The 25,898-nt window shown below is 40.8% G+C and overlaps 1 protein-coding gene across 3 annotated transcripts in view; it reads right to left on the reverse strand.

The window, feature by feature from the left end:
* The window catches only part of hhip (hedgehog interacting protein), a 33,494-nt gene extending 22,358 nt beyond the window's left edge, over positions 1-11,136 (reverse strand). The window contains exons 1-3 of one of the 3 annotated variants that reach the window (XM_074664695.1): positions 9,699-9,778; positions 7,486-7,564; positions 6,508-6,700 (exon numbers count right to left, since the gene is read on the reverse strand). In XM_074664695.1, coding sequence (XP_074520796.1) covers positions 6,508-6,601 — 94 coding nt within the window. In that variant the 5' untranslated portion in view covers positions 6,602-6,700; positions 7,486-7,564; positions 9,699-9,778. Of the gene's footprint in view, positions 1-6,507; positions 6,701-7,485; positions 7,565-9,698; positions 9,779-10,369 lie in introns of those variants that run through there. The other 2 variants (XM_074664678.1, XM_074664687.1) reach the window with 2 other exon arrangements.
* Positions 11,137-25,898: the final 14,762 nt, after the last annotated feature.

Below are 25,898 nucleotides of genomic sequence, written 5' to 3' on the forward strand. Positions count from 1 at the left end.
GCTGTTCAGCAGCACGCAGTCAGTGTAAATACCCAGAGTAAGATCAAGTGTTAAAATGTCTGTAATTTTCCCTCCTAAGCACTAAAAATATAAAATATCAGTTGGCTCATGCGTCATTTTGGGGTTGACTGTGGTTAAGACATCCATTAAGTAGTGTTGTTATGAAAGATACAATTAATAATCAACAGATATCTTCACCCAACAATCAAGGCAATACAAACATGTCACTCAAAGTAGTGAGATGCACAAAGAAGAACCTATTAAACAGTCACTGTGAGAGCATCCTCTCTTTCCCTTTGATGAATTATGCATGCAGAGAAAAAAAATGCAAAAATGCTGACAGTTCTCACACAGCCTGAACACATCCAAACATGAACCTACACAAGTTTAACAACAACAATGTACATAGAGGCAAACCCTCAAGTATCAGGAAAGAAATGATAAAAAAAACATGGTGAACATGATAAAAGATCACTTGGAGCAGTTACTAAAAACACAGTAGGTGATCAACAAAACCAGTCTATTTAATATTTATAGAACCCATTTTGTCATCCTACAATTCTTGAAGTCCCTGGACCTTCTTAAATGACCAAGCTCCTTGTTCATCCTTCAAACAGATCTGACTGTTTTGTATTAGTGAGCAACACGTGGGCACAGCATGTGAAATGAAATAATCAACGTGTTCAATATGGCATGTAATTCCAAATAAACAAAAATGTTTACAGGGTGGGAGATATTCTTTGGTAGCTTTGCCAAACAAAGACGTGATTCTCCCCTCTGGCCCACAATTATGAGTAGTCATGGCACCTTATGGACTGAATCATCGTTTGCATATCATAGATTTGAATTCCACTTTGTTTTCCCATTACTAGATTTTGCTGTTACTGTTAACATAGATGAATAGAAATTCTTTTACTAGGGATGGGTACCTTTCACAATTAAAACAATACAGTACCAATGCCTAGTACCTGATAATAGGTACTCGATGGCACCATTTTTCAGTTCTTTTGTGTGCTAATGTGGTAATAGATATTAATTTGTGTAATAATAAATATCTTTTTTTCAATTTAACATATTCATTCCTCTATATGTAAACTTACAATGCTGTTTTCATGTACCTAATTTGGTACCCATCCCTTTCCTTGACCAACTAATAACTGACTTCAGTATCTTATGCCTGGCTCTTGTGTAAGTTAACTATAGAATATTTGAAACGACACTGTGGTTTTGTATCTGCAAAGCTGATGATCGTTTCGGAAATGTTAAGTTATAGAGCTGCTTGTGTGACAGAAGTCACGAATACTTCCTTCCTTTCATTTTCTTGGTCTTGAAAGTCTTCTGTTAATATCTGCTTCTTTTCGATCCCCCTAATTTGGAGCAAAGATTACTGTATGACCTTCACACAATTTATAAAGCTGCAGTTATTATTTAACAAATAATGTAGAAATACAACCCTTCCATAACAATGTTCACTCTTCTCCCCCTTCTTTGTCAGCTTTTCTGGCATCAACTTCATTTTCCAGTCTGTCAGTTCCATATTCCAGATGTTTTCTTAGTGGATCCTCTTGAGGCTTCAGCCATATGTTTCTCCATGTTTCAATCTGTCAATAACATGTCATCCTAGCTCCTATGCTGTAATTATGCCACATCAGTCTTTTCTATACACACAGTATGAGTGACTGTCTCCTCGGTTGCTTTTGTTAAGGTTCCTTCTTTTTTCTTGGGGGATCTTTCTAAAACTTAGCCAAGGGTCCAAGGATTGAGAATGTTATATGCTCTATAGCTAATTTAGCATGTAAATTCAAGGTAAGACTGCCATCATCACTCTTCATTTCTCTCAGGCCTGCTGGTTTACCTGAAAGGCTTCAGTGCCAGAGCAACAAGTGATCTGCATAAACATGGCAGTCAAACATAACTGTGCCTCTAGCCTGTGCAGTCACAACATTATTCCCGGCAAAAAACAAAGTGTGCAGAGGGTCTCAGAAGCCCTCTGTGACCTAAAAACAATCCTACAAATATTGTTTCCCTTAGTCAATCCCTGAGAGGACAGAGGAGAGCAAATACACCAGTGATAAAAACACAAACAGGACTCTCCCTGCCCTCCCCCTCCCACCCCTCCTTTCATCTCCCTCTCCTGCCACACACCGACCACAAGTGCTGACCGCACCAAATACTGGAGGTGATAGGATATCCCCTCAAACATCTAAACACAACATGAAGATCAAACACACATAGAAACACATACACACACACACAGCTCTGGCAATACCACCCACTCACTTGTTTCTGCAGTTATCTTTACCATGCTGGTTGGGAAACTTGGGTGGACGGAGGGGGATGAGTGAAAAGAGGAGGGAAATACAGAAGGTGGGAGGCCTGCAGTCAGAAGTAGGAGTCAAGGCAGTAAATGTCTTTATAGAAAAATGGAGTACATGACCTAATCAAGGCCAGGTAGCTTTCCCAGGCGTAAGAAGACAGTTATGGGTGCTAGGAGAGCTACTGTTTGAAGTTTTTCTCAGTTGCTTTGGTACATTTCTCAGATCAGAATTAAAATTCTAAAACTACTTGTCCAATCTTCACATCAACGTGCACATCAAAAAAGCAGTTCTTCATTTCTCAAACAAGTTGAAAATGCTTTGGGATATCCATGCAAATGGTTATGTACACTTCTCTTCTTCTCTCCCAATGGATTATCATGGGTCTCTGTTAAATATTCTTACCCCCCACAACATTTAGTCATGAGTTCATTGCATAAGTCTTTACATGCAAAGAGACTGAACAAGTTATCATAATACGCTTATATCTATGATTCTTTTCATATGTCTGGCTTTTTTCCTAAATTGCTCCCTGGTCAGTCTTGACTTTCCTTAATAAATGGAAATGTTAGAAGCATTAAATCAACCAATGATCAACCAGTTTTGTGAAATATCTAAATGTGCATATCTTGAACCATCAACTTGCAAAGACGTGTGTACTTTCCTCTGTACAGACAGTGGCAACAAATTTATCGTAAAAGGACAATAAAGATATATCACACTTGTGAACCATGTTTTCAATCAGAAGGTTATGATGGCCGAGGTTGGTGGAAGGGTGCCGCCCTTGTTGGGAAAACAAGTGTGTCCTCAATCATTCAGAATTTTTGTGGACAGGGAATATATATCTTGTGATGTGGATGAGAATTTGTGGCCCAACATAGAGGAACATAAGAAGGTGTAGGAAGACTGCACTGCACTGTAAACCCCACAGCACTGCGAGAACAGTTTTCCATAAAGAGACTGTTCAATGTTTACATTTATACTTTTTTTTTGTTTTTTTCTTTGTGCTATGCAGCGCCTTCTTCTCCTTTTTGTATCCCATTGATGGGGTCAGTCAACAAATCACAGCAAAACAGTAAACGCAAAAATGGGAATTTTGTCCAGTCTCTTGTAATCAATCTCCCACATACACTAAGATGTAAGTTACAATTTACAATAACTGTCACAAAAGCTTTAGGCATGGTCAACATCAAAACGCCCTTCCAGAGTACACAGTTATACTGACAACATGACTAAGCACTCTGACTGTCCTATCCATACATAATGACACATTTTGTGGTGAGTTTTCTTATCTCTATACACACATTGAATAAAATGTATACATACCACACAATTTCAAGGCAGTATACTCATAACACAACAGCTTTCACAGATGAAAGAAGAAATACATGTAAGACATGAGTGGATTAAATTAAAGGTCGTCAGAAACTGGAAGACAAGGGGCCAGAAAAGAAAAAGAGATGAAAACAGAAAGATAGAGAAAAAGAAAGAAAGGGGGGGGGGGTGTATAAGGAGAGAAAAATAAAGGAAAAGAAAGAGACAGGGGGGATCTGGAGGGAGAGGAAAAAGAGAATGGGAAATGGAGTAAGAGAGAAAGAGAGATGAGAAGAGGAAAAGGGGAAGATGTAAGAAGAGAGAATTAGAGAAGGTAGAAATGTAGGGAGATAAAGGGAGAGATTTATGGAGAAAGAAAGAAAGACAGAAAGAAAGAAAGAAAGAAAGAAAGAAAGAAAGAAAGAAAGAAAGAAAGAAAGAAAGAAAGAAAGAAAAGGGGGAGATGGGAGAAACAAAAAGAAACAAAGAACGGGGGAAGATGGGAGAAAGAAAAAGAAAGAAATTAGGGGGAGGAGGGATGGGAAGAGAGAAACAAGAAAAAGAGAGAGGGAAAACAAATCTGGAGAGAGATGAAGACAGAAAGGAGAGATGGGGAAAAAGAAAATTTAAAAAAAGGGAGAAAGAAGGGAGATTTAGGGAAAAATAGAAATAAAGAAAAAGAGAGAGAGATTGAGAGAGAAGGAGAGAGACAGAGACAGAGCGCTGTCCATATTCCCGGCTCCCCAGTGCTGAAGTTCTACTTCCATCTGGTTATCTTCCAAAGCAACCTGGGTGGCCCACCCAAAGTACTTGACATCTTGATGCACTTCGGCAGTTTTACATACACACAACCTTTGTAGAAAAATAAATGTGTCATTCGTCACCACATATGCTGATCTGTGGAGGGTTGGGGGGTGGAGGGGGGCATGAGTGGGGAGGAGCATGATGGTGAACATGAGCAGAGGGGGGCTCTTCACTGGAATCCTCTCACTTACTTTTTTAGTTTAACTCTGAGCCTGTGTGTCTTTTAGCTTCTGAGCCAATACTGTAAATCCACAGCAGTCATCTTCTTTTGCCTCTGACCACACGTCACAGAATGCTACTCGCTTGCCTTAATTGTAGATCAAATGTTGTACAAGATTTGGCAGCAGGCCTTTAGATGAGGATGAGGGTGAACTTGGATGGAATGTATGTGTTTGATATTTGACTTGAGCTGCAGCAAACCATGTGGGTGGGTTGCGGACAAGTGTGTTTGAAACTGTTCTGTTCCCAGATCTCAGCAGATCTAATCAGTTAGTGGCAACAGAGATTGGAAGAAGACTTGACTGTAGCAGAGAAGACAGTCAAAAAGCGTTTGATCTTGTTCGGTATGTGTTCTGGAGGCACAGGTACCTATCATCTTGCATCCTTCAAAGGAAACTGCTGGAGACTGAATGCTTTTATAGCACAGAAGGACTAATGGTATAGCAGGACTTTACTCACATTAGGGATGGGTACCAATTAGGTACTCTTATAGGTACCGACCGAATTCTGTCAAAAGTACCGAGTACCGATTCATGTGAAATCAAAAGGTACCATGTTTAGGTACCTAAAGGCATCCTTGTGGCTGTGAGGGAGTGGAAGAAGTCCATGCTGGACATAACCACAGCATTGCAAGGTTATATATTGAAGAATAAATATGTTAAATTGATAAATTTGTATATTTTATGATAAAAAAGATACTTTTTAGCACATATACACAAAAAAGTACAGTATTGGTACCGATTGCCAGGTACCGGGCATCGGTACCGCATCATTTGAAATGTGAAAGGTACCCATCCCTAACTCCCATAGTAAAATGCTGCATTAATATGTATTTCTTTTTGCTTGTTCTGGGTATTCTGCCACATCATTTTACAGCTCAGAGTCAGACAATAAAAGAACCTTTTAAATATGTTTTTAATCTAAAAAATCAGATAACAGAGTCTGAAACACATGTTTCTGTCTGTCCAAGCCAAGGTGTCAAGTAGTCACGTCTTCACCATAGCTAAGCAACCCATGCACCCTGAATACACCATCAACTCCATCTGGGAGTCTGGTGTGCAGCATCCAGGTCACAAGAAAGTTTGTTTTGCTCAAGTCCAGTTTTCTGGTACACTGGTTAGTCCTGTCTGGCTTTTCACACACATTTTCACACCCACCTCTGCAAACCAAACATTTTCCATTCATGTCAGGAAATGCCTCAAATTTGTGTGTTGTTTCAACATTCAAGGTCTTCAGAAAAAAGGTCCAATTTTTACAAATTTATGCTGATTAAAATAAACCCTCAAATCTGGACAAACCTAACAGTCAGGAGAACAAAACTTTCTGCACCTGGTTCCATAAACACAGCAAGACCCAATACTGTGTCATAAAATGCACAAATTTTGCTCTGCAGTTTGCTCAGCCAAAAGTGCTCTATGCATCTGCATTGCACACTAATCAGCAAACTGGTGTTGTGTCTATATAGGCAGTTTTTGCAGAGTAATTTTACTAATGCATTAAAGTGCAACAGTAAAGAGAGAAAAAAGGCAGCGAACAAGCAAACGGGTGAGACAAGCTCAGCAACAAATGGAGGTGAGGTCAGATGAGGTAAGAGCTGGATAAATAAATATTCACAGGCCAGACTACTGACGCACCACTTCTTGCATAAGTCCAAAAAACTGCCAGTTTTACATGTGCAGGCTGAGTCTCTATAAAAATGAAGTCTGTTGTGAATTGTAATTTAATACAATCAAGTATTGGATCAATTTTAAATTGATTTAGTGGGTATGCTTATATCTATGATTCTTTTCATGCCTGTTAGGTTCAAATCACTACACAGCAGCAATATTCAAGTCAAATTCATGGTCATTTCTACCTGGTATGTGGCCCCTGCAGGTGTAGTAGAACTCGCGGCAGAAGTCCTGGCAGAGTCGTGGCAGGTCTGGCTCTCTGTGTGGCATCTTGTCCATGTCCGAAGAGTGGAACAACACCTGGGCATTGGGGGAGCAGTGGGCACATTTGATCTCCTCCAGGAGACGTCCACATTCTGTGTTGTTGGTGGAGAAAATCTGGAGACCACACACCACAGTTGTTAACTTTCATTTCTACCTTTACTTCACAAAGACAGAATACAGTTCAGGAGTATTTGACCTCAATAATATAATCCTGATCATCAGCTTGTAAAAGTTTTAGTCTAACTTTGTCAATGCTAAAGAAAAAGTCAGCTCTTGTTATGTGAAAAATGATTCGTATAAGCAAGAGATATCAAAACAGATCCAAGTTGTTGCAGCCTTTTCTTTATGGGGTATGAGAAGTATTCAATAGAGAGACTTTAATCTCCATAAAACAAGAAACTCAATTCGACTTTATACAAAATATGTATCCCAACATAATCTTTCTCCAAATGACACTAGCAAAGTTCTTTGGCAGCAGAATGTGAAGCACTGCTGGATGTCATAGACTCCTCACTCTTCATGCTGCATCATATGTTGAACATCAATGTCATCCTGGAATTTGTTTGTATCCTACATGATGTGCAGATTTGGCCTGTGGTTAGATGGAAAGTTACTGCCAGGGTCTGACTCTGAACTGCACTGAATAGTTTGATCACACAACAACTTTCCTCTTTTCATACTAGCATCTTCTGCAGAGAGAAGAATGAGGACAAGGACTTCCAACCAAACTCTGCATCAACAACATAGAAATCAAATGTGAATTTATCATGGGATAGCCACTTGGGATGCAACATGTCATTTCCAAGGTAATCCCAATTGTCTTGTTTCTCCTTCAAATTTATGGTTGTTTTATTATACAAATACCCAAAGTACACATATGTGCAACATGTCTAGCCTACCTGGACAACAATTTCTGTAATCTCCAACTCTATGTCCTCTGACACCAATTTGTTAAACACTGAGGCTGGAACACCCTGTCTGTTTGGAAAAATAAACACAGAAATCATCTCATTCACTGCCTACTTACACACGCTCATAAACAGTTAGAGTCAAAATACAATTTCCATGTCTGACAGAACTCAAGGCATGAAATGAATGTAGCTAAATAAGAGCCCCAAAGCCTGATTTAGGGTCAATACACTAACATACACAAAGAGTTAATCTGAAAGAAATTAGCTGGATTGTTTACATAACAAATTAGCTGTAATGAAACACAATGTAATCTGTTTTAGGTCAAGAGCAGCACTGCTTGGGCAGCCAGGCAAGCAGGCAGGCTGGTAGTGCTTTGCTCTGTGTGAGGTCCATGTGTAAACACCAATTTAGAGATAGACAGGCACATCATTCCCACTCTGGTATCAACAAATTAGCAGTCTGTCGAAGTCAATTAGACCAGGGGACCCAGGGCCAACATATGGATGCCTTACACTTTGCTCTGACTGCAGAACAAACTGCAACAAGGAGAGGATTTTCTGTTACAGGAGTTATTCAGCCAACAGGTGGCGGAGCTTCTGGAAAAACATACTGGGTGTATCTAAAAAGTATACCAACATAATAAAATGCAGAATAACAGACATGTTAAGAAGGGAAAAGTAGAACATTTACGGTTCAAAAGTTTAACTTCAATTTAAACTCCCCTTCAGTTCTTTCATCTGATTGTGGATGTTTTGTTAAAAAAGGGAGCTCCAGGCTGGTTGTCATGGCCCTGCATGTGTGGTGTGTTCCTCTGTCTGCGTGCCTTCTAGACCCATGCCATGTAGTATTGTGGGTATGCCTGTCCTCCTGCTCTAAATTGCCCATTGATTCCGTGTGCCATGGGCTGGCACAGGGTCCATGGAGAGTGGCATTTGTGTGCTCTCAGCCATGCCCGGTGTCCATATGTTGCTGGGATGGGCTCCAATGTTGCCATCATCCAAACCAGAACAAGTGGACCTTTGTTTGTTGTTCATTGCTGAATCTCAGTGAGCGAGTATGTTCCTCAAAAGCAGGGAGAAACTGGCAACGGGGCTCAGCTGTTGCACTTTTGCTGAGGACACACTAAAGCAGGTCAGGAATGAGGACAAATTGAAATAGACAGATCTATAATGTAAAGAAATAAAATAGTCATAAAGTTGTTCCCAGGCTATTTCAGTTGTGTACATAACATTTTCAAAAGTTGGCATCTCACCAAACTGCAATGCACAGCTTGATGTGGGAGAACAGCTGTAACAGGATTACGTCTTTCCAAGATAGCATCTGCATAACAGCTTTTGCCAATGAAATTGCCGGAACAAACATTTCTATATACAATGCCACACTTGGAAAAAAAGCAATCCTCTGTCACTCTGCAAATGGCGAGAGACTGAGAGAGCAGTGATGTAGGCAACTTTAAGCTTTAACAAAACACTTGTCCTCAGGGAATAGGTGTAAGTTGGTTGGCAGGGGGATATAGTGAAGAACACACACCCCCTCAAAGGCATTAACACTTGGAGAGGGCTGATGACTGGGGGAGAGTGATGTTCTCCAGCTTCTCCCATTAGTGAAACCAACAAACACAATGGTGTTGTTGTTATTCCTTTACCATAATCAGAAAGGGCTCCGTGTGTGGGCAGTGTAGTGGGGAGGAGGAGAAGTCGAGTTCTTCCTATTCAGTTTCCCCCCTCTTATTTGCATGACTTGAGCAAATTAAATGATGCAATATGGCTTTTTGTCGCAATACAAAGTGAGATACCACCCAGCCACTGAATGATTCGCGGCGTGGTTTACATGAGAATGGCCCGGTGAGTATCCAACGGAATCCGCTTCAAGTTTGGCACATACAGCCGCCTTCTTTCTGCTCCTCACCCCTATGGACACCGAGCAGGGGGGTACAAAACCACTGTTTTGACGACAGTTACTGATTTTCGACACGTACCTCGACGCCAAAATGAAGAAGTATAAAGTAATAGAGTAAGAAAAACGCGTTTTCGGTACAACCTTTTGAACTTTTTTAACGTACACGTGTTAGAAAAATCCCTTTACGTTAACACCAAAATGACACTCAAAACAACTCCCAGTAAAACTAACTCCAAGAAAACAGCTCACAGCTGCAGTTTGCAGGTTAAACGTTACGAACAAAGGTGAAACGGGGTCCTACCGTTTAAGTCACTTAAGTCATTTAAGGTAGTTCTCTCTCCGGGTTGTTGTAGCTGACTGACAAGAAGTAACGTAAATCGGCGAGTGATTACCATGGTAACGTGAAGCGCATCGAACAGCTGAATAAAGAGTTGCGCTAGAATGTGTGGAGCAACTAAATGACAATGCATCAAAGACACATGGACATTAATTCACATTCAGAACAGGTAATCAATAAAACAACTGAATTAACACTTACAGGACAGACAGGGCGAGTCTAAAAAGCAATATAAGTTGTTTTATGAAGACGTAATGGTGATGTTAGTGTTATATTTCAAGAGATTAAGCGCAAGAACGGCGAAATAATGGCAAAGGTAGACTATCATAATGGGAATCCTACGTGGTAAAATCCAGGCACGCACGAAAGTAGGCTATGGTAAGGTCACTTTTCTTGGAGTCTTATGAGACACATTTAATTTTTGATAAAGTGCGTTAAAATAAAACTGCACCTGGTTATACGAGGCAGCATAACCAAGGGCAATTTCCCCTGACAACCCCCAAACTCAGCTGTCGGCAGTACGAGGCAGAATGACAAAGCACGAGGGCTATAAATGCATCTCCTGATGCGTTTTAGCAGTAAAAAGGTCCGTCAATGGGAAGAAAATGCAACGTGGTGGAGGGATATGAACCTACCCTGGCATCCCTGCGGTGCAGGATCTGGTAGGCGGCTCTCCTGGTGGGACAGCAGGACACGCGGGGATACAACCTGTGGCAAACTTCTCCGCTGCTGCTGCCGTCAAGCAAGACTTTTCGCTCCCTTTTCTTCAGCCGCTTAGGCATGCTTCCGTCGTAACATCTTCTCCTCCTGGGACTAATTTCTCCCCTCTCCCCAAATTTTGCGTCTCCACATTCCCACAAGTTGACCGCGATGGCCAGGACGAGAACGAATTGCAAATGCTTCATAGTTTAAAAAAAATCATAAAATTGTCAAAAAATTAAAACTGAACTCAATATCTTTTATAAAATAACAACGTAAACCTACAATGCAAAGTGTATTTCGTTGTAGGATAGGCTATATAAATATTCCAAGCAGCAGAAGCCAACTACAAAAAATACCAATAAGCTTTTTGTCAGAGCAGGTGTCCTAAATGTGATTCAGCGGTACGAAGAAAGATATTAGGAATAATTTATTTTTGCTTCTGCTTTCATAGCACAGTTGAAAAATAAAATGAATAAAATAAAAAAAAGTGATTAAAATAACAGAATTTATCCTGATCAATACAAAAAGTCAAAAGCCCAAAATAGCGTGAACTGCAAAAGAGCCGTGAAGGTCCTTTGAGATGTAATTCCTTTTAAGCACAGCACGGAGGTGTGTGCACGCACGGGGTCAAAAAAACATATAAGACATAAAAGTTGTCTCTCACTAAAGTCCTCACACCGCTCACATGTTTTCCCGTGCTCTTTCCTCCTTCTTTTTAACCAGCGCGCGAGAAGAGGAGCGAGCACAGTGACGTATGACTTCGCGGGTGCGCGCACATGGCCACATTCGCGTCCACGTCGAGGTAAACAGTTACCTGATAGAGTGGTGAACGACGAGTAGATGCAATAGGAAAGCCACAGTTGGGCTTCATCCACCGGAGAACAAGGAATATTGCTCCTCGAGTCTACTTCCGCCTTAAACGTATCATGTCAACAACATAAACCACATGTATTTTGTTAATAAATCCTCTGACAATTTAACAGTTATTTGTCTCTGCTATATGATCCTGAAGAAAAGTAGTCTCCTCTGTAATAATTTAGAGCTCGTTCTTTGCCATTTCCCCTAATTACTGCTAAAAAAAATCTCGAGTGCGGTATTAAAAGCAACTTGGTCGACACTTCACATAACTTAATTTGAAGAAAGTTGCAATTTTCACCTTTTTTTGAAAGAACAATTAATTTGTGATTCAGGTATTTTATGCACAATAGTTTATCTTAAATTAAGCATGACTGCTTTTTCAATGTAAATATAAAATGCAGTGATATAAAATGAAAAAAAAACTGTGCATCATTTTTCTGCCATTGTGTCCTTATGTGTAATTTAGATAACAAATGTGCCTATACTGAAGTGTTTATTAACTGTTTTTTAAAACAGTATCCTTGGGAATCTAAATCATTGAATTCTATTCAAATATCTAGGTTGCTTAATATTCTGAAAAAAAAGTTCTGAAAATGATAAGTTTTTTTCTGTTCTTGAATAACTAATTTTATGGGGGAAGCTTTGAGGTTTCTGCAAGACACTGGCATTATGAAAGTGGAGAATATCATGTTACATCACAAACTGTGTCATGGGTGTTTGACTTTGTTTGTTAAATATGGTCAAAAAGGTTTACTCTGGTAGCCACAGAATGAAGAACTACATGTGTTAGGCAGTGGAAAATCAACCACAATGTGAATCAATCACTATGACCTGCTGCCCAGCAATTTGTTGACTGAGAGTTACGCACCCTAAGGCATCCTAATTTGGCTCCTGCAGACCAAATGTGGGACAATTCCTCTTTCATTCTCTCTTTTCAGAAAAAGTGGCACGATAGCGGCACAAAAGACAACATCCAACCAGGGCAATTATTGGGGAAACAACAGTCCCTCTCCCTTTTTTAGATACACAGAGAATCTGAAATCAGTTTCATTGGCGGCACCTGTTCTTACTTGGGGGTCTCCAGCGCTCACTAGAGCCCCAGCTCAGCTTATCTACAGGAATCTGGAGCAGGAGGAATCCAGGAGGGGTTGGTTTGATTGTGGGCAATTATGGAAATGACTGTGTGCTATGAAGCCATGGCAGACCCTGCCAGATCTGACCTCCCACCCTCTTACATTCTTTACGTTACCCAACTGGAGACATTTCAGGACCAAGTATAGCCAAAGTACTACTGCAGTATTCTGGATGTAAAGTAAGGTTAGGAACAAGGTCATTTGCAGAGAAGGAATCTGCCACCATCACTACTACAACTATCACCAACAACTCCACACAAAGAAAAAAAATATAACTGCCTTGTCCAACAGCGTGAAAACATGTGGGATGCAGCTGTGGAGCAGAGAGTAGTACATCTGCTGTGAGAGATAGACCATTAGAGAGAAACACAACTCGACAGACTGCTGTTCAAAGCTGACAGAGGCTTGAAGCAGATACACGCACTTAAGCCTACACATTAGGGTAAAGCAATAAGTCACATACATTTGTCTCCATATTCCTCGAAACAGTCCAATATTTAGTGATTTACAATCATTGCATCACATTTCGGGCATGCAGGTGAATTCTGAAGCTCAGTGGATGTAATTTGACCAACACTTGAAATACAATACAGATAAAAACAAATGTAAAGCATAATAATCCTTACAAAATGATCAACCCTTATTTTTCTTGTATTTCTGCAGGGTTAGTTGGGGATTTCTCGTATACTCACCGTCTAACCCTCATAGAGGATATCCCAGAGGATGGTGGTTAGGTTTGCGTGTGACCACACAAGGATCAACAACATGAGTCTGGAGCTCTGCAAGCTCTCATTGCCGCCTCCACTTTTTCCCCAAACTGAGGTGATGTTGAAAGTTCACTCTGTCCATTCTTCTACATTGCATTTCTGCATTGTTTTACCCATAATTCAACATCTTAATCATGAAAATAAACAACAGGACTGATGACAGGACTGTTTGTGCTTTTCAATTTTTCCATTCCAAGCAGGCAGAAAACCACTACCTCACACCTCACAGTTCATAAGTCCACCCCAAGTTGTCTCAGAGTGTTGCTAGGTGGTCAACATGTTGCTGTGAGTCCTGAATCATTCTTTTTTTTCCTGTTGTGCTAGAGAAGCAGGATTTTTAAAGGCCATTATTTGTCTGAGTGATTACCTATAGCCTAAGCAGTACATCTTTTCTAAACACCTGAAAAATTGGAGTGGGTTTTTTTTTCCAAACCTCATTGAATTGATTTTTAAAATGTTTAAATCTGAAATTTGACCCCTGTATGTTACACATGTGGTTATGTTGGTCTGCCTGCCTCTTTGTCCAACAGTAAAGTTGGGGCTTAAATTTCTCTTGATTTTTTTCATGGACTGCTCTGAAATTTGGTAAAAGGATTCATGTGTCTTTAAGGATGACTACCAGTGACTTTGGTGATCTCCACACCTTTCCTCTAGCACCACCATGAGGTTCACATTTGTTGCTTTGAATAAAATGTCCCAAATATAACTTGTAGAACTAGTAAGAGATTTTGGGTACCACTTTAAGTCATTTACCTCTCATCCACAAAATTTTTTCAGAAATAAAAAAAAAAAATCAAATAATTCTGTTTTCCCAATATTTTGACTCGTGACTGACAACCTTCAAATAAATAATATTTCTTTGAGCCTCAGGTGTACTTTTTTATTGCGTTATTATTGAACAGTAGCATACTAACACACCAAACGAAGATGGCAACATGCCATAGACTGTTCAGGAAGGAGACAGTGCACTTAATTTCCTGTATCTTTCACACAGGTTTTTTTTCGCTGCCCCGGCTGTGACCAGCAGGAGACCACCGACATATCTTTACTCTATCTGTTAAAGTCCGAGGAGGGACTATAAGCACAGAAAGTGGCTTATTCTTGTGCAATACAGTCATCAATATGCGTAAACTTTTTTGACAAGCCCAGTATATTTTTTACATTCTTAAAATGAACTAACATTTACAGATGGAAAAATCAAGATAGAAATAGTTTTGTTCAAGGTCTCTCTTTCTGTCTGATTGGATCTGAGAAAACACTTTTATTTCTCTGCTTGAGACAGCTGTCATTTTTATTATTCAAGCTGCTATTGAGGATTATAGGAAACATGCACAAAGAAAGTAGTACGTATATTCCCCTTTTCATTACTGGTAAAGAGTTTGATGCTTCAGCTTTATAATAAAGTATTTGATTTATGGGTGCATGAAGTACTTTCAGCACAGTGGTGAGTACTTTTTCTCTTTGTAGTGAATTGGGGCACATGCAGTGGTATGCCAATGTTTAGCAATTAAAATCTTAGTACACTTATACCCTGTAGTGTTAACATCACATTATTCTATGCCATGTTTTTCCAACTCCAGCACTTAAATGAAATCATTAATGTCAGCCTACTTTCAACCACATGTGTACTTTTCTTTCATGACTTTCATCCCTCACCTTGCAGCACACAGCAGCGTTGTATTGCCCTCACACCTTCTTTAATGGCGGAGCGTTGGCAATCAAAAGCCCGAAGGCACACAGAGCTTCGGAAAGTGTTCACAATGTCATTAATAGTCCTGACAACAGCTTAATGAGCCTCTGCCATCTGTTTATGAAAGCTTCAGGGAAAAGCACAAGAGAAACAAGAAAATCAGATCCAGTAGCGCTTTCCAGCTGTTTGAGCATGCCTGATTTCCACTTGAACATTTCTAAACACATGAGGACATTTTAAGTGTAGTGACTTATGCAGCGTCATCTATGGTGAGTCAGTGACTGAGCCTGGGCTGTCTGCCCGGTATCAACAGCCACTAAATCACTGGCTTCAACCATGGGACCACACTACTTTGCCCTTAGCTACCTCGCCCCTCCTTTATGCCGTACCACCCTGGAGTGTCCTTAGGCCTTGTTTGGCTTAAGTATACACATGGCATGAGAAGCCACCCAGGGCTCTCTGGCGCAGTGGCACGAGACACATACAGGGTTGTGCATGTTGAGAAGACATAGTGTCCCTTCACTGTTTACAAAGTACTTAATGTCTAATACTTGAACATGTACACGAAACAATGACATAGCTTAAATACAGCAGAGATAAATACAGCAGCACTGGACTGCATCGCTCGTTATGGGACATCGTTCAAACAGATCGATCCATGTCCAGATGTGTGCAAGCGGTACGCTCTACACGAGGAACTCCAAAATGTTTCTCAACCCACTTTGATCATGGCTTTTTGAATCTCAATAAGGAAAAAAAAACAATGGAGTAACCATTGCTGGGTTAGCAATTAGCTAGTTGCATCCATCATCTGACTCTTTCCATTTTCTCTCAGTTTCAGTTTCATTGGTGCTCCCTGAGCCCCGTGATTGAGGATAGCACTATTCTTTCAAAGGCAAGTAAGAGGTAAATGAGCAGATTTGTAGACACTGGAGGCAAAAAAAGGTCCAAGAGAGAAGAAACACCATGTTTAGCACTGTACATGTGTGCAAATTGTAGATTCATTACAGTGGAGGATCACCGAGCTGCAAATGAATTTGGTGGGATGGGATGCGGGCAGGCGAGTGGTAATAAGTGTAGTCTGCTGTGGGCAGCAATGATGGTGGTCCCTGACTGTTGATGCTCTCTCCCTTCTTTCCCTCCCTTTGCTCCCTCTTTCACAGTACCCTGCCGTCCTCAGCCCATCTGTTCCTGCTTGGCCTCTCGGGCTCTCCATCAGGTAGGCCCAGTCGAGCTATTGAGCCGCCTCTCATCTCATGGCATATGAAAAGTATGAAAAGGCCAGTCAAATGTGTGTGTGTGTGTGTGTGTGTGTGTGTGTGTGTGTGTGTGTGTGTGTGTGTGTGTGTGTGTGTGTGTGTGTGTGTGTGTGTGTGTGTGCACCTGTGAAGCTATTTTTATAAGGTACCATGAGTTAGAACATTTGATAAACGAGGTCCCATTAAACCATCCAAAAGAACAGGTCATCTCAAGTTAAACCACATTTGAATGCAGCTTTCTTCCTTGAACACTGACATGCTAAAATCTTATTTTGACAGTGTTTCAAATCTCAGCAGTTCCTTTCTCTTTAATGAAGTGTTTGCATCCATTAAGAATCACGACAGTAAGTTTATTTCCCAAATTCTTGCATGCTAGGTGGACATAGACAGCATCATTTCCCATCTCGCTTGAAGAGACTAGCCTGCAGTGTAGCCTGCTGCCATGTATTGTATATTGAACTTTTATCAGTCAAACAATGAGGCTTGCAAGCACATCAGCCAGATTAATCAATTCCACCCTTATTTAGATTAAGTAAACGGAAAGTATTTTCCCTCCATTATTTGGCTCTCAAGGTGGTCCTCAGCATGAGCTTGGAGGGCTGATTGGTATGATAGTGCAGTGCTGTATGAGTTCTCTCAAAAGCAGACATTATATGGTTTTCCCAGGGCTTGTGGTCAATTGTGAAATCCCGGTTTACACAGGCTCTTTGCATTGGGATCATTTTACAACTGAAGGAAAAGAAGTGAATGGAGCAGGCGCTTCCAAGAAAGCAGTTAGGTGTGGTAAGGATTCAGATTTGCAGATTTGAGAATTTTTTTCTCCTTCCTAACACACACACAAACACACACACACACACACACACACACACACACACACACACACACACACACACACACACACACACACACACACACACACACACACACACACACACTCAAAGGTCACCATTTGGGAATCCACTGAGTTTTATTGTTCCAGGGAATTGTTTTCAGGTCTCATTTCAGAGTAATATTTCCTCATCTGGCCCTCTTTCTTTTATATCAAAAAGCTGAAGTGAAAACTTCCCCTTTGTCTGGGATATGGTTACGAAGCATGACTCATTTTTATAATGTGCCAGCCTCTGCTGTCAGGGTGTTTTTGTTTTAATCCCTTTTAGTTACTCCAAGCTACATCTGCGAGGAAAAACATCACCTAGTTGGTACAATGTATGTTTGATATTGCCACCCTGAATGTAATTCAAACCCTGCCCTTCATTGTAAGTATGGTTCCCACTGGTCATGGGAGGTATTTGGTGGTAACTTTGATGCAACAGCTTGAAAATAGCATTCTGCCAAATTTGCGACTGCGTTCTTTGACTCAGCGTGACATTAAATGTTTCATTATTTATGTCCAGGTGCAATTCCACCTTGCCCTGCTATTACTCTTTGTGTATCACCCGACACTTAAAAAGCTACAAAGTCTCTGAATTGGTCATGCACACTGCATGTTAGTCAGATGTGTTTTGCCTCTTCGTGGCCTTAAGGTTCTCATTAGCTGCAGAGCGAACACTGTGTCAGAAGGTGGTCTCCACGTTGGCCTCAGTGACGGCAGGTTTGAGTCAGTCAATATGTTTTCAAGTAGCACAAGAAAACAGGTTAAAGGAGTAAATCAATTCAAATTAGGATGAGGGGGGCTTATGTGAACTGCTATAACGTGGGGAATGTCAGTTATTGTTCAGTTATCAGGCCTTAAAAACCTTTTGGTAACATTGGAAAAACAGGTGTATGTTGCATGATATCACCAAATTAGAATGAACCTTTCAGCATTTATCCCCCTCTCTTGTAAATAAATAGCATTAGAATAGTAAACATTGAACTAAATAGAATGCACTTATTCGGATGCATCTATCTGAGTGTTTCTTATTCATCCATTAAATAATTAGTATACCAACTTCAGTTTGAGCTTAACAAATTAATGTTTGACTTAAGTACTATATGTTCATATCACACATAAAAATATGCACCTAGTCAGTTTTTAAATTAATATTACACCCACCGAAATAAAACAATATCCAACAGAACTCCTCTTTTTAATTTGAGTAATTATGTTTCAAACAATCAAAAACAGCTTATTTCAGCACCATATTAGCTCTGTAAATAAAATCTATGGCGTATAGCTCATCTATGCCATGTAAAATGAGCCTCATTGGCTTGAAAGTAAAAACAGTTCCAGAGATGCTTTTACTTTTGGAGGAGTCTGTATGTCTGCAGACTCTTTTACTTTATAAATATGGCTATTTAGATGTTTTAACCAATGTTTTTACTAATTTCTAATTCTGATTTAGAATATCTGATTTTTATTGACACAACAGAACATAAAATCAAGTTAATGCAGAATTCAGATGACAACAGCTCTAAAGTGTATGTAAACTTACTGAGTGTGATTGAGCAGTTTCAACCCTGGCCTCAGACCTCTCTCAGTAGGGTTTATCTCAGATGCATGGGGTCATTGCCCTGCCTGCCACTGTACACCACTCCCCATCATAGTGACATTTGGACCGACAAGTTGACTCTAATGTGGTCCCAAACAAGCAGATATCGTCCATGCATGTGTGTAAACTTATCCCCAGTATAAAGCATGCCAACGGTTGCAGACCCATTACATTAAACACTCAAACAACGTAAACACTGCATCATTATCTTCATACTCCCCCCATAGCCGGACAACAAATTAATGAAAGTCAGTGACCATAAACACAGTCTACATGTTTGTACTTTCTTGTGGGAAGAAAACAGTTTGTAAATAATTTTAAAAAACAAAGGATAAATCAGCACAGTGTAAAACTCAAGTTTATCTCCAGCTAATTGCCACGACACAAAACAGAACATTTTCAGCAGGGTCCTCGTTGCACTGCATTCCAGATACTGATAGTGGTGCAGGACCACCAAAGTCTTTAAGTATACTTACTTGACTAAAGATGTACAAAGACTCTGATAAAATGTGTTTCTCTGCAAGCTCATCCTTCCTCTTCCTGTCAAAGGAGCACAGCGTGTCTGCTAGGTGGCGTCTCTTATTTAAGAGGTTTATAAGCAAAAGTTGCAATTCTGCGCTTGGCCATGGCCTAAAATAGATGCAGAGACATTTTGGAACTAAACTTACAGCATTGGCTCTCTTATTTTAGAATAATCCACAGGACATAGCATCAGCAATTTTTATGGGAACAATGTCTTCAGAAAGATGTAATCATATTAAAAATGTGCACAATGAGATTTTCTGATACGTAAAAGTGTCCTTCTACTTGTTAGAATAGAATAGGATAGAACTTTATTGTCATTCTAATAAGTACAACAAAATTGAAGTCACAGCAGCAATCAAGAAAACAAAAGTAAAAAGTGTATAGAATGTGCAAAAAGGTCCATAAGAAAATAGATGATGACAGCTTGTCCATCATTCTCCAGTTCAGCCAGCCTCCACCTCCACAGGGTCCAGGACTGAGCTTCTTCAGTCATGCTCCATCTCTGTCTCCTGGATCCTGTCTGCTCACAGCAGGTGAAGCTCTTCCAATGTGGCGTTGGTGTCTGATGTTAGCTCTGATAGCCATGTCTGTTAATAGCACAATGCTACTCTGCCCTCTGGTATTCCCTCTGTTGCTGGGTTAGCACAGCTAGCTTGTCCATCTTATTAGAGATAGATCTTACTTTCCCATTAACGATGGATGGAAGGACAGGTCCATGTCGTCACTTCTTAGCTCACACTTGGGAACCATCCCGTCATCCTCACCTCCTTCTCCTCACCTTGTGGGAAGACATCAGGCCTTGAACCAGTTAGCATTGACAGGCTACAGGCTGCTGAATTCACATGTAAACAATGCAGCCATGGTTACATGTAGGATCTCATGACAAACAAGAGAAAAAGTAGTAAAAATATTGCTGAGGCCACAAAAAGTTTGGTGCCCATGACTAACAGATGAGCCATACAAAGTAATGATCCACTCCAAATACAAAGATTACAAAAAAGAGAGGAAAAAAATTACAAGAAACTGACAAAGAAGAGAGAGCTGCTGCAAGAGGCAGCCATAGCCAACAGGGCGGCGCCTAGCTAGTTGTTGACGGAAATATACAATATTTTGTTGAATCATTAAAGGGGACATATCATGCTTGTTTCTCCTTTTCACTATGCCAGACTAGGATGCCTGTAAAGCATTTCTGCCCTCAGTACAAGTCCTTTAGTTCTTTCATTGCCCCACAATAGCGTTCTCAATATCCTCATTTTAGGCCATTCTGAAGATCTCGTTGAAACGCTCCGTTTCGAGAATGACCTCCAGTAACCTCGCAACATCACAGCCCTTTGTGCTCTGATTGGTCAGTTCTATCAGAGGGGCAGAGGGGGTAGAGCCAGGGGGCGGTTTTTGCAGCATGGTAGTATTTACAAAATCGCCACATTAAATGGAGCAGACCAAGCGAGTTTGCTGTTTGCCAAAACTTCCCCGTAAGGCATTGATAGCACTAATAAAATGGCAGAGTGTAGGATACGTCCTTTTGTAATGGACCCCGAGTCAGACCCGGATGGTTCTAGAAAATCCACCTCGACACAGATCATCTCAGGACGCTTCAGTGTGGTGAGTCAAACCGGTACTGTAACATGTATAGTTTATACGTTTATGCTCGGCTCTTGGTTGGTGAATCCCTCGGTGGCGGTTGTGTGACTAACTGACTTCACAATGGAGGAGCTGCTTTATCAAATTACTCCAATAAAAAGAAAGGATCCTTGTGTCATCACAAAGGTCGAAATGTCGCGGCCAAATGGCAATGAACTATTTTCAGAGGCATCAAATCTTGTTCTAGGATATCAGAAAAAATACAATATCTCATTTTTTGAAAATTCAGGGGGTGAAAGGTCTTGTTTTCAAATTGATTATATTATATCTAAGAATTAAATCAGGGATCAGCATGATATGTCCCCTTTAAAAAGAAATTTGATGCCATGGATGAAACAAAGCATTAGAGACAGAAATGTTAGTCTGTTGCGACTTTGGAGATCTCCAGACTTTTTCTACCCCATTCTACGTATGTGGGTAGTATTGACCAATCATGACCTCTGAGTGAAACCTTGAAGCCACTCAAGCAAACCCAAACTATACAGCTTCAAATGGCTGACCTTTATTTAGCAGGGGGTCTATTTTGGAACTCATCTGGTACAAGTTCTTTATGTAATTGTGAACAGAAATATTATAGGTGTGCTTTTATAAACAAGTGTTTGACTTCAGTGTGCTTGGATGTATAGTTTGTGCAAAGTTACTTATAAAAAGGTTTTCCTTTTTCGCTCAGTCTTTGGCAGTGGAATACAAAGAAAATAAGGAGTCTTGCCAATATTAAGCTTAAACTGGAATCAGTTTTTTTTTTTTTTGACACAATGTCTTTGATTAGTACTGCTGTTATGATTTCGCAGACCAAGACTTAAAGCCATATGGTGTGTTTTTTATTAACATGCTGAATGAACAGGGTCTTCATGTTCTCATACTGCACTCAGCCCACCAAAAGAGCTCTGTGAACTCTGATATCCAACTGACTAAACTTGACAACATGAGTGAGATAAAGCAGGGAGCAAATTAAAGAGCTGATTGATCATAAATCATTTCTGCAGCACAGTGCAACGTTCAGATGCATTTCAACACTTGTCTTTGCTTGGGAAAGAAGTTGTTGTTTTTTTCCAACCAGTCTTTCATAACCTGCAGATTGCACGCTGTTTCAAGAAGAAGGAGACTGCCAAGGATCACTGCATACTTCAAATATTTGTGTGGTCAACTGGACAGTGATGTGGTCAGATCCCATCAGTGATGCTCAGATACTGTTGAGCAGGCGTCATGTTTACATTGTGCTTGTACTTAAGGGAAAGGATGCCTTTTTTTGTCTGTTGTGGCTGCTGTTGTTTAACAATATGCAAAAATACTGCCCATCCATTGATGCTGAGTCAGCACAAGTGTCTACAAGACATTGATTTTATGAATCCTTCCTCACAACCTGAATTTGTCTTGAGTCATTATAATGCATTCTTTTTCCTTATTGTGATCTCTTTTATTCCACAGCCCATTCATTCCCCTCGTCTCTCTTTGCTTTCACACAGTTAGCCCATTCAGCTGACTTCTCCTGACTCATAAGAAAACAGCATTATGTGTTGACAGTAACAGTATTTGGCAGTAGGGGTATCCGCAGTCACAGTATACAAACTTCTATCATTGTTGGAACACAGCTCAGTTACTGTAAGCTCTCTGTTGTTTCATCACTGCTGTAGACCTCTGCTGACGACAAAAAATGAAACTTGAGAGCGCAACACAAACTTACAAGCTCAAAAACACGAAAACCATCACATTTATTAGAAATGTGTGGTCTCCAAGATCTGCTGCAGAATGCTGGACATCCTTGCATAACATGCCTGCAGCCTTATTAGCAACCAGAGAGGAAGAAGCCATATTTTAGCAAATGTTTGCAAAAACAGAAGTGACATATGTTAATACCTGTCTTTGTTAACTGCTTAGCAATGAGGGGCTTAGTCATATATGACTCTTGACACTCGTCCCTCCCATGACATCACCAGCACGCCCTGCTTCTCGTTCTTACAGCTCTGCCAGCTGATGCCCCGTGTGTCCACCAGTACACACATTCCCTGTAGAAAGAAAAAAACCCACCAAACCAGAGCACATGACAGGGGAGCAGCAGTGACACGGCTACTTTTCAGACTCAAGCAATACTCACAAACTGCAGAGGGAGGAAAAAAAACAGTACAATTCATGTGCTACTTGCTGGGAAAAATGTCAACTCTTGGCTCTATATTAAGGAGGCAGTGCAGTACATAGATAATGCCAATGAAAATTGTTTAGCAGGTTGTTTGGATTGACTGTGTGTCCCAGAACGGAGTCCTGGCTAAATATTTACTGGGTGCTTGGGGGGTAAGAAGGCAGACTTGGCCAAACTTGAATCTCTGGTTTCCCAGCTTGGAGACAAAGGTATGGGGGGTAAAGATGGTGAAGTCATCCCCACTGGCTGATGTCGTTGGCAAGCCAGTGATGCTCACTCCTGACCCTTTTACCATTTAGGGGCCCTGGACTGATATGAGTGTTATTGACCCAGAGGCCATGTGTGGCATGTTTGGGGCCTGCAGAATATATCCCAAGCCTTAACCTATACAACTGAGCCAATTATAGCTGTGAAAGGCCAAACAATGCGATCCATCAGTCAGGTTTTTTGGATAAACAGGAATGGGCGTCCCATGTTAGGGTGTAAACTCAGAATCGCAGAGAAGCTAAGGGTCAGTGGAGCTGTTTGTCTAATTGGGGGGTGGACCCTGTGTGTGAGTGTGTGCCTCTGAGAAAAAAGAGAGAATTAGAGATTAAAAAAAAGGAGAGAGTGAGGGAGACTATGCCTGTGTTTGTGTGTACATGTGGGTGTGTTTGCATCACTGCGCAAACACTACGGGTCTGGAGGTACCGAGACACCTAATGAATGTGTGTTTGTCCTTCAGACCCCACACACCTCTGTTTATTTGAACATGGGATAGTATTTCTGAGCTGTTTTATCCTCCCTGTGTTTGCCACTTAACACGTGCACCGCAAGGTTGGCCTGTGCAGCACTATGCACTGTGTTTAAAGAGGGGGGAAAATATCGGTCGGCCTGACGATTGTGATAGACAAACAAACTTTATCTTGTAGTTTGTGGACACAGTGTTTCTCTCATTATCCTTCCATCTTTATTATGAAGCAGGGTGATAATCCAAACAGCCCAGGCGCAGACAGAGCCAATAGGCGATGGGCGGAAGACTGGCGGTCGGTTTAGTGTCAATGATGTGGGTGATGCGGGTCAGGGATAGCAGCAGCAGCCATCATTGCACAGTGGCTAAGAGCCCAGACAGACCACCGGGGAGGAGGCCTTCACCTCTTTCCTCAGCCATCAATCACTCACACACATATAAGCAAAGATAGATACAAGCAAACACAAGCAGACACTCATCCTCGTACCTTGCCACTATGACAATAAGATGTAATTCACACAATCCTGTATACCAGTCAGTCCTAATCATTGGTCACAAGGCATTAATTGATGCAGGTTGTTCTTTTTGTCAGAAACCCATTTTTCTTTTTGTTTTTGACATTTTATATTAGCATGAGGATCCACTCTGCACCAAACCTGCTCAACATTAGGCCTGTGATAGTGAAATGTGTCTCTGACCTTTGAGACCTCAGTATGTCTCTTGTGTAAAGGCCTGCTGCTCATCTGGTTTTAGCTGTTTCATGCTGGTAAGGTAACTGACAGTTAATAATGTTTATGTTTATCTGCATGAAATTCACCTTGAAAGTGTTGATGACAGGGGTGAGAGGAGTGTGTGGAGGTGTTGAACTATCAGTGAAAGGTTGATATTTATAGCATGATGTCTTTTATGGTGATTTCTGAGTCTATGAGATAAGAGATATATTTAAATCTTTGTTTATGAACTCTGGGTATAGTTTTCCAGGTTGGAAAAATATTGCAGTTGGAGTTTTGGTCAAATCGAATTTTTACACTGTGGAACACACACACACACACACACACACACACACTCACACACACAGGGGCTGCTCGAATTGGCACCTCTTTAATTCACACCAGCACTCCCTATTCTTCGCTGGTGGTGTGATAGTATTCGCTGAGAGTCGTTCCTCCTGAGTCTTTCAGTTGTCTGAAACACTCCACTTCAGTGCAGGGCCTTATTGCCCACCCAAAGAGGTTATAGGGATTCTCGGCTGCCCTCTCTCCCTAAGTGGGTGGTCCTCTGGGGTATGGCTGAGGCACAGGTGGAGCATTGTAGGGGTGCTCACAAAAATAACCCCCTCATTCCTCACCAACAACCCCTTTACCCACCCGATATTTTTTCTGCCACGCCTGCTCTACAGAAAGGTGGATTAAACTTGCAGAACCCTCTATTAGACTGTTGGAGCACTAAACACTAAAGGTGAAATGTTGACACACACACACACACGAAAACACAAACCTGTGTCCCACATTATGGGGAAAGCTGAATAAATCACACACATTTGTAATAAAACATTCCCTTATATTTTAACTAGGAGCTTTGATTTGAGACCAGCTCCTTGCAATGCCTCTGTGAAATAAAATTTTAATGAAAGTTTTTATCACTAAACTGTGGGCAACAAACTTCTGTGTCCAAATAAAAAAAAAAAAGAAAGAAAAAGAAACCCCCTCCCTTGCTGAAAATATTCCCATGCTCTGCTTTTGTAAATAATTATAGTTCTGCTGAATGTGTTTTATAAAGTTTACATGGTAGGTTCAGTGCACCCTATCTGTTGTTTGGAACCCTGCAAAACCACCAGCAAGATGTTGACATATGGCAGCTCTGGTGTAGTGCACAAGGCATGGATTACTTGGGACCATAATAAACAGGAGCATAAAGAGGGATCTGTGCTGAGGTGCCCTAAGAGGGGTGTCTCTCCTCGGACCTCCTTGTCTTAATATCACTGTGTCTGTCTGCAGCCTTTTGGGAAGGTAGAGATGCTTCATGTAATTGCACACACCCTCATCTTATACAATCGGACAGTGTGACCACCTGCTTCTGTGTACTGATGGGTAATTTAATGTTTAAGGACGATGAAGATAAACAAAGATAATGTGTTTTACAAGCCTTGAAATGACAGATTTTAGCTTTATAAAGGTATAAGACTTTTTTTTTTAAACTATGTCATGTGTTGACACACTCATTAAAGAGCCATATTTGGCCAGGAATACAG

This window comes from Halichoeres trimaculatus, unplaced genomic scaffold (assembly GCF_033239565.1).
Source record: "Halichoeres trimaculatus isolate MK-OKI-2021-1 unplaced genomic scaffold, fHalTri1.1 fHalTri1_scaffold_2, whole genome shotgun sequence".
In the NCBI taxonomy this organism is placed as follows: Eukaryota; Metazoa; Chordata; class Actinopteri; order Labriformes; family Labridae; genus Halichoeres; species Halichoeres trimaculatus.